Source organism: Anolis sagrei, chromosome 6, assembly GCF_037176765.1.
Source record: "Anolis sagrei isolate rAnoSag1 chromosome 6, rAnoSag1.mat, whole genome shotgun sequence".
Taxonomy (NCBI): Eukaryota; Metazoa; Chordata; class Lepidosauria; order Squamata; family Dactyloidae; genus Anolis; species Anolis sagrei.
Window position 1 is genome coordinate 29,606,445 of NC_090026.1, and position 12,216 is coordinate 29,618,660.

Consider the following 12,216-nt stretch of genomic DNA (forward strand, 5'->3'; position numbering starts at 1 on the left):
GGGAAAGGAGGGATGGAAGGAAGGAGGGATAGAGAAAGGAACAGGGGGAACTGCCTGCCCTCTTGTGGCCATCTGGATTATACCACAGAAGCAATTCTATTTAATGGGAATTTAAGGCAAAAGCTTTTAGGCTCCAAGGCAGATGCCCAGACTGAGTTTAAACCAAGATGAGGATGAATCTACACTGTCCTCTATCCCAGGATCTAAGGTGCTGCGGGGGCTCAATGGGTTGAACCTTGTGCCGGCTGAACTGCTGACCTGAAAATTGTTATTATTTATTTATTTCCAACATTTCTACCCTGTCCTTCCCAGGGTGACTTACAATGGCAGCAATTCGATGCCGAATACATTTAAAACATTATTATTATCATGATAGTCAGTGGTTCACATCAACAAGGTGGGTGAGCTCCTGTCTGTCAGCTCCAGCTTCCCATGCAGGGACATGAGAGAAGCCTCCCACAGGATGGTAACACATCCGGGCATCCTCTGGGCAATGTCCTTGCAGATGTCTGATTCTTAAGTAGCCAGCACAAGGATGAAATCCTTGTGCCGGCTGAACTACTGACCTGAAGCTCAGTGGTTCAAATCTGCGAGATGGGGTGAGGTCCTGTTTGTCAGCTCCAGCTTCCCATGCAGAGACATGAGAGAAGCCTCCCACAGGATGGTAACACATTTGGGCGTCCTCTGGGCAACGTCCTTGCAGATGGCCGATTCTTAAGTTGCCGGCACAAGGATTAACCCCTTGTGCTGGCTGAACTACTGACCTGAAGCTCAGTGGTTCAAATCTGCGAGATGGGGTGAGGTCCTGTTTGTCAGCTCCAGCTTCCCATGCAGAGACATGAGAGAAGCCTCCCACAGGATGGTAACACATTCGGGCGTCCTCTGGGCAACGTCCTTGCAGATGGCCGATTCTTAAGTTGCCGGCACAAGGATTAACCCCTTGTGCTGGCTGAACTACTGACCTGAAGGTCAGCAGTTAAAATCTGCGAGATGGGGTGAGGACCTGTTTGTCAGCTGCAGCTTCCCATGCAGGGACATGAGAAAAGCCTCCCACAGGATGGTAAACTTTGGGGCGTCCCCTGGGCAACATCCTTACAGATGGCCAATTCTCTCATACCAGAAGCGACTTGCAGTTTCTTCTGACACAATAAAAAATATCTCAGGATCTGATCCCAGATTATCTGTTTATCCAAGATTTTCTGGCACTGTAGGCTCATATAATCCAGTTCAAAGCAGATAATCTGGGATCAGATCCTGGGATGTAGGGCAGTATCGATCCGACCTGAATTGAAATTCATCTGTAATGTCAAGTGTAAAATGTCAAGGGGAGGATGGTGAGATTTGTTTCTGTTCTGCTGCATTCACCTATGAAAACTCTGTTTCCAAGTTTATAACTATCCAAGGGAGGTACAAGATTGTTGTATTGTCCCCCCAAAAAGAATTCTGCATGCTCAACTAAATTACCTGTCAGTTCCCAAATTGCTGGCATTGCAAAAAATTATTTACATCTACAACTTACTATTTGCTATGTTCTCATTCGTTTAGGAACTTTGGCTCCCCATTTTCTTTGGATGTCTAAACTATACATCCAAATAAGAAATAGTTTTCGTTTCAGTTGGCCCACCGTATCCACAGATTCTATATCCATGGATCCAACCATCCACTTCTCAAAAATATTTGAAAGAAATTTCAAGAAGCAAATGTTGAGATGGCCATTTTCTAAGGGACACAATTTTAGTATGCTATTGCTTATATAATGGGACTTGAGCATCCATGGATTTTGGATGGGCTTAAAGCCAACCTTCAAAAATGTGGCATAGATACTGAGAACTGGGAAGCCCTGGCCCTTGAGCGCTCTACCTGGAGGTCAGCTGTGACCAGCAGTGCTGCAGAATTCAAAGAGGCATGAATGGAGGGCGAAAGGGAGAAACGTGCCAAGAGGAAAGCACGTCAAGCCAACCCTGACCAGGACTGCCTTCCAGCTGGAAACCAATGTCCTCACTGTGGGAGAACATGTGGATCAAGAATAGGGCTCCACAGCCACCTACGAACCCATCACCAATACACCACATCTGGAAGACCATCATCCTTGTGCTATTATGGATTGCCTAAATAAGTAACTCTTGTTGATGCAGCCCCAGAAATACCTGCATCACAGTGATCGGAAATAATCTCTGGTTTTAGCTTCTGGATTGCTAAAACTATGGATTCCTTGCACATTTACTATTTTCATGACAGGTGTCAAGCAGTCTACATTTGTGTATTCCATTTTTTTGCTCCTGAATATATATATATGTCTGTTTCAATTATACCTGTTGAAATTTATTTTGTTCGTATTGGCTCAGCTCTCTAATCGATCAAGATCATTTGGATTCTGATGCTGTCCTCGGTTGTATTAGCTGCACCTCCTAATTTGGTGTCACTTCATGCAGGGTGATAGGGAGAAGATGCTATGCAGTCCTGCAATGCTATAAATTCAATTATTGTCTTCTATTATGATCCTCACACATCACAATTGATTTTTTCCCCCAGTGTCAATGGCCCCAAATTCCACATTTTTCTGTAAACAACTTTTGCCTTTGGAGTATAGAATAAATACAAGCCTTGTTACTTTTAGTTTAGTTTAGCTTGGGCTGTCCAAAAGTGGCTTGATGGTTCCAATACTGTGTCCTTAGGTTTGATACCATCATAACCTTTTATTACCTACCTTTGTTTTTCTGAGAGTAACTAAAAGGCACTTCAAAGGTTGTGTTGTACCCACATATGAAAGGAATGGGAAGACTGAAGAAATGGCTAGAGCAGTGTTTCTCATCCTGAGGGTCGGGACCCCTGGGGGGGTCATGAGGGGGTGTCATAGGGGTCGCTAAAGACCATCAGAAAACACAGTATTTTTTGTTAGTCATGGGGGTTCTGTGTGCGAAGTTTGGCCCAATTTTATCATTGGTGGGGTTCAGAATGCACTTTGATTGGAGGTGAACTATAAATCCCAGGAATTACATCTCACAAATGTCAAGTCTCTTTTCCCTCAAACTCCACTAGTGTTCACATTATTGAGCATTCATGCCAATTTTATCCATCTCCATCATTGTTTGAGTCCACAGTGTTCTTTGGATGTAGGTGTACTACAACTCCAAAACTCAAGGTTAATGTCCACCAAACCCTTCCTGTATTTTCTTTTGGTCATGGGAGCTCTGTGTGCCAAGTTTGGTTCAACTCTATCGTTTGCGGAGTTCATAATGCTCTTTGATTTTAGGTGAACTATAAATCCCAGCAACTACAACTCCCAAATGACAAAATAACCCACCCACCCACCTACCCCCAATATTCAAATTTGGGAGTATCGGGTATTTGTGTCAAATTTGGTTCTGGGAATGAAAATACATTCTGCATATCGGATATTAACATTACGATTCATAACAGTAGCAAAATTACAGTTATGACATAGCAACAAAAATAATGTTATATTTTGGGGTCACCACAACATGAGGAACTGTATTATGGGGTCGCAGCATTAGGAAGGTTGAGAACCACTGGGCTAGAGGAATGTAGCTGCCAATTTATTAGCCCACACATTTTTTTGTTTTCAAAATCCTAGGTAGTCTCACATAGGACAGAAACAGTCTTGATCTCAAAGGAATTTGCTTCTTCTCTTGCAAAGGGAATTTAAAATTTATTATCTCGACTTCATGGGTAAATCTGTACTGTCGCATTAATGCAGTTTGGCATCACTTGAACTGGCATGGCTCTATGCTATGGAATCATGGAAGTTGTAGTTTTGCATGGTCTTTAGTAGGCACGTGCAATCCATGGTTCTAAATGGTAAAGTACTTACAAAACTAAAGTTCTGGTGGTGAAAACTAGGGGGTGCTGGTACTTTTCTTCTACAGTGTTGCTAAAATTCTGGTGGTGAAAATTTCAGAACTCTAACAAAACTTCCAAATTTCATTATAAATGGCAGTTCCTAATTAATTCTGTCATAAAAATCACCAATAATGAATGAAATTTTGAAAATTTTGTTAGAGTTCTGAAATTTTCACCACCAGAACTTTAGCAACACTGTAGAAGCAAAGCACCAGCGCCTCCTAGTTTTCACCACCAGAATTTTAGTTTTGTAAGTGCTTTAGAACCATGGATTGCACATGCCTAGTCTTTAGCCTTGTCGGCCAAAGAATGCTGGTGCCTCACCAAAGTACTATTCCCAGGATTCCATAGCATTGAGTCATGGCAATTCAAGTGGTCAAAGGTGTAAAGAAGAACCAGCGTAGTTTCTCATTGGAGAGGAATCCTTAACTTGGGGCAGCCATTGAGAAAACTCATAATGCAGATCATTTACAGAAATGTTTAAAAGTACCAGTTCCAAATCCTTGGGAAACCACAGGCATTACATCATTCTGTGGCCTAAACTGATAATCTATTTCTGATCTATTGTTTCATGAGTTTCTGGTGGACTTCTGTTTGTATCTCATGACTATTGATTCCAGGAGGTCTTCAGTGTGTTACCTTGTCAGAAATTGTTTTTAGACCCAAGTAGACAACTTGGGAACTCTAGCTTGTTACTGAGTCATCCATCAATGGTCAACTTCATTGTGTCATCCACCAATGGGCAACTTCATTGAGCCATCCACCAATGGTCAACTTCATTGAGTCATCCACCAATGATCAACTTCATTGAGTTCATTCATCAATGGTCAACAGCATTGAGCCATTCACCAATGGTCAACTGCATTGAGCCATCCACCAATGGTCAACTTCATTGAGTCATCCACCAATGGTCAACTTCATTGAGCCATTCACCAAGGGTCAACTTCATTGAGCCATTCACCAATGGTCAACTGCATTGAGCCATTCACCAATGGTCAACTTCATTGAATCATCCACCAATGGTCAACTTCATTGAGTTCATTCATCAATGGTCAACAGCATTGAGCCATTCACCAATGGTCAACTGCATTGAGCCATTCACCAATGGTCAACTTCATTGATCCATCCACCAATTGTTAACTTCATTGAGTCATCATCCAATGGTCAACTTCATTGAGCTGTTCACCAATGGTCAACTGCATTGAGCCATCCATCAATGGGAGGGGGCCCGACCTGATCTCACCAGGAAGGGAGTTCCATAGCCAGGGAGCAATCACCGAGAAGGCCCTGTCTTAATCTCCGCGGTGGTTCATAGGGGGAGATGCGTTCGGACAGGTAATTTGGGCCAGGGCCGTTTAGGGCTTTATAGGCCAAAGCCAGCACTTTGAATTGTGCCCAGTAGCACAATTGATGATTGATGATGACTCAATGGTCAACTTCATTGAGTCATCATCCAATGGTCAACTTCATTGAGTCATCCACCAATGGTCAACTTCACTGAGCTGTTCAACAATGGTCAACTACATTGAGTCATCCACCAATGGTCAACTTCATTGTGGGTTTTTTATTATATTAAATATTGAAAGGATTTGAAAAATGCAGTAAGAAATATATTATGTATGATATGAGCTAGATTTGAGCCAGATCAATGTATATGAAAGGATAGTAATGCTACTTATATACTTATTTGATCAATAGCTTTGCTGAAACAGTAGATGAGGAGAGGTATTAGCCATGTTGGAAAAAGATAGGAAAGCTGTCTTTTTAGAAAGTGGGGAAAAATCTATTATCTGAGACTTACAAGCAATTAGGGTAGGTTGCTTGAAAAATGGGGGAAGAGAGCTAGAATAAAGTCTTTGATTAAGTATGTTAGCTGATAAAGGTGATTAAGACAACTGAACTGATCTGATAAAATTACAACCATTTATTGACTTTTTACAGAAAATAACTAGAAGTGTTAATAACTTCTGATCTTGAGTATTAGTATTGTATATAGATTTTTATAGAAAAGAGGCTGGCAGATATAAAAGAAGTTCAGATCGATTATATGTTAAAGTGCTAAAATGATGATGGGGAGTCATTTTTCTTTTTCTGCCTTTTCTTTTTTCTTTATTCTCTTTCTATCTTTTATTTGATTCATATATTACCTTTTGCTTCTTTGGTTTTACTATATAGCATAAGTGGGGGGAAAGAGTAGTGGGAACTGGGTTGCTATGAGTTTTCCAGGCTGTATGGCCATGTTCCAGAAGCATTCTCTCCTGACAGTAATACTACCCCTCTATTCTGCCTTGGTTAGACCACACCTGGAATATTGTGTCCAATTCTGGACACCACAATTGAAGAGAGATATTGAGAAGCTGGAATGTGTCCAGAGGAGGGCAACTAAAATGATCAAGGGAATGGAGAACAAGCCCTATGAAGAGCGGCTTAAAGAGTTGGGCATGTTTAGTCTGAAGAAGAGAAGGCTGAGAGGAGATATCATAGCCATGTATAAATATGTGAGAGGACGTCATAGGGAGGAGGGAGCAAGCTTGTTTTCTGCTGCCCTGGAGACTAGGACACGGAACAATGGCTTCAAACTACAAGAGAGGAGATTCCATCTGAACATTAGGCAGAACTTCCTGACTGTGAGAGCTGTTCAGCAGTGGAACTCTCTGCCCCAGAGTGTGGTGGAGACTCCTTCTTTGGAAGTTTTTAAACAGAGGCTGGATAGCCATCTGTCAGGGGTGCTTTGAATGCAATATTCCTGCTTCTTGGCAGGGGGTTGGACTGGATGACCCATGAGGTCTCTTCCAACTCTATGATTCTATGATTTATTGGATATTCTTAGTGTGTCTCTATATAGTTTGTAGGTAGTGTTTCCTTATCAGCTTCCCTATACGGTCAGTGGTTCCCTTGATGTATGGCAAGAACACTTTTCCTCTGGGTGGATCTTTGTCTTTACTCTCATGGCTTGTTCTTGGTCTTGCAGCTCTTCTGCTGTCTGCAATGGGAACGTTGGCGTAGGATTGGATTTTAACCTTTGTGAAAATGTCGGGAATTGAGGTACAAAAGCACAAGGCAAAAGTATGAACAATATGAAAATAAACATGACACATTCCCTAATAAAGAAATATTTTAATTAAAAACCCTCCAAACAGAACATTTGATGCGGAATATATTGTAAAAAACAAACAAACACCCCATAATAAGAGAACACTTATGAGAGAAATTATATTATGTTCAAACAAATTCTAAATTATGAGCCGGTTAATAGTTATAACAAATACTGTGCGGTTTACCAAGGTGAGGATTTGTTCTTGTGCTGGAAGTAACCAAGGATCCCTTCATGCTACCCCATTATTCCACTTTAACTGTGTAGCCAAGATGATGAAAACAATGAATAAGGAAGAACACACAAATAGTGTAGTTCGTTGCTTTTGCCTGAGTAGCAGGGAGAGCAAAATTCCCCTTTTATCACCTTCTGAATTAACTGATTAGTTTGAACTCCGCCTTCAATCCCTATATTGGGAGAAAAGCCTAATAGAAACAAACTCACAGAAGCTGATCTAAACTGAGAATAAAATGGGAAGGTAGGAGGAGAAACGGACTGGGACATTTCAAAATCAGTTTAAAACAGAAAAAGAAACTATAGAGGATTAATTGAGATGGTCTCTGCCAAACTGAGAGCCCCCGGTGGTGCAGTAGGTTAAACTGCTGAGCTGCTGAACTTGCTGACCAAAAGGTTGGCAGTTCGAATCTGAGGAGTGGAGTGAGATCTCGCTATTAACCCCAGCTACTGCCAACCTAGCAGTTAGAAACATGCAAATGTGAGTAGATCAATAGGTACCGCTCAGGTGGGAAGGTAAAAACACGTCATGCAGGCCACATGACCTAGAAGGTGTCTATGGACAATGCCAGCTCTTTGACTTAGAAATGGAGATGAACACCATCCCCAAGAGTCAGATGTGACTAGACTTTGTGTCAAAGAGAAACCTTTACCTTTACTTTATTGCCAAACTGAGGAAGTTGAAGGGTACACAATAACTATATTGAGTGAAATGACAACAACATCTGGAGGGCCACATAAAAATGACACAAGAGGGCCTGATTCGGCCTATGGACTTTGTGTTTGAAACCTCTACTCTACATCCTCCAATGTGATTTTATGTTCAGCTTCCAGAAGATAACCATAGTCATGACCTAGAAATTCCTAGAGAGATGCTCACTGAGGTTTAAAAAATTGCATTTGATTCATGGTTGTTCATTTTCATTGGGTCCTATGCCACACTCCAGTGAATGTAGAAGTTTCGCGGTAGACAAATTATACCAATCCAACAGGTCTACATAGTCAGGACTAAGAAGACCAGGATTTAGGTCTATATTTCCTTCTATTTCTTAGGGAAGTATCAAATGGAGAGGCACTTAAATGACTGCAACACTTCTATAAGGAAATATTTAATGTAAACAGTAAACCCAGTACTTCAAGGTCTGTGCCTTTCCCTCTTTTGCATTCATTTTCAAGCGGGTTGAATTTTTTACCCAAGGAGGATGCTATTTTCAAATGCTTCTGTAGTTCAAAGTGGTGAATTCCGTCCTCCTTTTACTCCATACACTCACTGTAGAACCATTCAGAAGAGATGTTAACTGTGTCCTCACACAACAAGGCACAACGAGGTTACACAATTTTGACTCTGATGGTGTTACATTGTTTTAGGTCCAGAAGACAATGTTTATAATCATGTTGGGCAACTTCTACGCTTTCCAATGTTGTACTGCACTTCCCATTGATCATATAGCCACTGATGGGTCTTGTAGTCCAGCAACATCTGAAGGGTCACATTGTCCATCCCTGATAGGTCACATTTGGGCTATAATCACCTCCTCAAAGGTCTGCGCAAATTCCTGAAGACATCTACCTCATTTAGCACATAGAAGAGGGGTTGAAATAAGGCAAGGCAATGTTTTCATCCTGCAAAGTAATTCTGATGGTGCAGTTCAACAACACAGCTACCTACAGGTTCCTTGTCCAAATACATTAAATCCTTTATTTTAAAAACCAAACAGCTGCCAAGATTGCTCTTCCTAAGTTTTAATAAGCTGGGCATTGTTAAAAATGTAGAAGTCTATCCGAAGGGACTGAGAAAGATGGGCAGACCAGCAGTTTCCTGATTATTCTGTTGCATATGATGCACAAAGAAATGGCAGCAATCCTTGAAGAATAAGGAGAATTTGACAGGTTTGTTCCAGAGGCTTATTCTTGACCTTGTGAAAAACCAGAGTAAAAAAAGCAAAGGTCAAGGTGGGCTTTTGCTGATCCCAAAATAAGAAGGCAAAGTATTTTGGAGTGGAGAGAAGGCAGAAAACACTCCTTGTCCTTTGCATTCCAACTATGTTCATGAGGTTGATTTAAGACATATCAAGAACGGAGAAATATGTTCCATTTTCCATCCCTCTGTAACGGCATGAAGTATGTTCCCTTTGTCTGTATGGTAAGGTTCAACACAAGAGAGATCTTCCAGATCTTCCATTCTTTCTCTGTACTGGCACAGTTCATCCTCACTTTCTATGATAGTCTGTATACTGCATTTAAAATAAGGTTCTGTTGGCTCTGTAAAGTTATAGAGCTCAACACTGTCCCACAAGTCCTGAGAGTCGTACAAAATAGAAATAAATATGCACAAGGTCCCTCTCGGTCTTCCCTCCAGGAGCTTTGGCTGAGGTCACTTGCTTGCAACTCGAGAAACCATCCATTCTAGACCAGCTGGGAGCCTGTAAAAAGGAGAGAGGAAATGAGAGTAGATTGCTAGGAAACACAAAACTCACAGATCCCAGGGATCCACCAAAATTGCCTCTTATGTCCTCAAAAGGGGATAATCCAGCCCCCTGGTGTTTGGTCCTCAAGTATTTTGTAATTATTGCTAATTTAATACAATTAAATCAATGGTACAATTAATCTGAGACACTTTAGATCACTGGTTCAGCCACAGGAAGTTGCAAACCTTTGAACTTTTTCGGGTCCTGCTGATCAAAACCAATCAGAAACTCAGCATGGAGCCAGAGAGCTCTTTTACAGAGTTGGACCGCTGGTCCATCTGGCCCTGCTATTATTCTATTATAACTGTGGCAGCAATTCTGCAACAGAGAGTGTCAAACACTTAGCTCAATCGGGAATTACAGTACAATAAAATAAAATACAACAGCAAATAATAACACCAAAATAAAATACACAAAAATAACAGCAAATGAAATAAACAGATGCAAAATAATGTGATGAAGAAATAAAATAAAAGCACGGTGGGTGGGCCAAATGCACAGGCAAGCTTCAAGTAATTTTGCTCCTGGAGTCCAATACATACACCTACCCAAATTGTTATTTTTCCCACAATTCCTTCTGCTTGAGAAAAACATTTAACATATATCTAGACTTGCCTACATTTAACAAAGCACTTCTCCTTGCTTTTGGGGGCCTTCAAGAGTTTGTTTTTCGAGAGAGATGGGAGGTCCCTAAAACAGCAAAGAGCTGAATATATGCCACTTGATTGTGCTTTTAAGCTGCCTGTTGACTTACATGACCCCATGAATTTTCATTGGGGTTTACTGGGAAGGAAATATTCAATCCCATTGGGTTGTTGTAGTTTTTTTCAGGCTATATGGCCATGTTCTAGAGGCATTCTCTCCTGACATTTCGCCTACATCTATGGTAAGCATCCCCAGAGGTAGTGAGGTCTGTTGGAACTAGGAAAAAGGGTTTATATATCTGTGGAATGTCCGGGACAAAGAACTCTTGTCTGCTGGAGCTAGGTGTGAATGTTTCAACTGACCACCTTGATTAGCATTTTATGGCCTGGCAGTGCCTGGGGCAATCTTTCGTTGAGAGGTGATTAGATGTCCCAGATTGTTTCCTCTCTGTTGTTTTGCTGTTGTAATTTTAGAGTTTTTTAAATACTGGTAGCCAGATTTTGTTCATTTTCATGGTTTCCTCCTTTTGGTTGAAATTGTCCACATGCTTGTAGACTTCAATGGCTTCTCTGTGACATGGTGGTGGTTAAGAGTGGTCCAGCATTCAATCCCATTGCTCACCCTTCTGAGCTCTCCCACAGACACATACTTCTCCATTTACTTATCTCACCCAAGGTTTTATCAATCTTACTCTGTGCATTTGGCCCGCCCACCATGCTTTTATTTTATTTCTTAATCACATTATTTTGCATCTGTTTATTTCATTTTCTGTTGTTTTATTTTGATGTTATTATTTTCTGTTTGTATTTTATTTTATCTTGTTGTACAATTCTGGGCTTGGCCTCATGTTAGCCGCCCCGAGTCCCCTTCGGGGAGATGGTGGAGGGGTATAAATAAAGATTATTATTATTATTTGAAACACAACAAGATGAGTTCACAGCAAACAAGGTTACTCTGCTGGCTGTTGTATTGGATCACATGTCGGACACTTCCCAAGTGTGTGATGTATCGGCAAATAGTGTGTGCAGATCCCAGTAGGGTGGTCTTTTGCAGCAGACAGATGGTAATTTTGTCAGCATCGATTGTGTTTAAGTGCAGGCCAAGGTCTTTAGGCACTGCACCTAGTGTGCTGATCACCATTTGGACCACCTTTACTGGCTTGTGCCAGAGTCTTTGCAGTTCAGTCTTTAAATCCTCATATCATGTCAGCTTTTCCAGCTGTTTCTCTTCAATCCTGCTGTCGCCTGGGATTGCAACATCGACAATCCATACTTTGCTTTTTAACACGATTGTGAGGTCATGAGTATTGTGCTCCAAAATTCTATCAGTATGAATTTGGAAGTTCCAGAGTAGTTTGACATGTTCATTTTCAGGCTTGTGATCCCACTAGTTCTTTGACTATTATTATTATTATATATTGTTTGTATCAGTTCCCCTCTTTGAAATAAAGCCGTTAGTACGAGAATGGACAAACAACTTACCAGCTGTTAGGAATTGTGGGAGTTGAAGTCCAAAACACCTGGAGGACCGAAGTTTGCCCATGCCTGCTATAGTATCTAGCATTTTTTGAAAATCTGCCTGCTAAGTATTAAACAGGGTTGGCCCTACTAAGATTCCAAGATCAGAAGGGATCTGGAGTCTTCAAGGCAGGGAGTCCCAAACAAAGATCTGCAAGTGCGCCCTTTCAAGGTTTTACCAGGCCCTCTCCCTAAACTTTAGACTTAGGGTCACTCTAAATCTGAAACTACTTGAAAACACGCAACAATCCTAATTAGCAGGCCCACTGAAATACTGGTAAATTTATGTTGATGAAAATTGTTCTTCATTTTAAATATTTTAATGTTTTTGGGGGTTTTTGCACTACAAATAAGATATGTGCAGTGTGCACAGGAATTCATTTGTATTTTTAAAAAC

The 12,216-nt window shown here is 41.1% G+C and overlaps 1 protein-coding gene across 1 annotated transcript in view; it reads right to left on the reverse strand.

Annotated features, from left to right (window-relative positions):
- Positions 1–6,963: 6,963 nt before the first annotated feature.
- Positions 6,964–12,216, reverse strand: part of ARL5C (ADP ribosylation factor like GTPase 5C) — a 30,063-nt gene continuing 24,810 nt past the window's right edge. Inside the window, exon 6 of the mRNA XM_060780783.2 lies at positions 6,964–9,612. Within this exon, the coding sequence (XP_060636766.2) occupies positions 9,564–9,612 (49 nt within the window). The 3' untranslated portion in view covers positions 6,964–9,563. The remainder of the gene's footprint in view (positions 9,613–12,216) is intronic.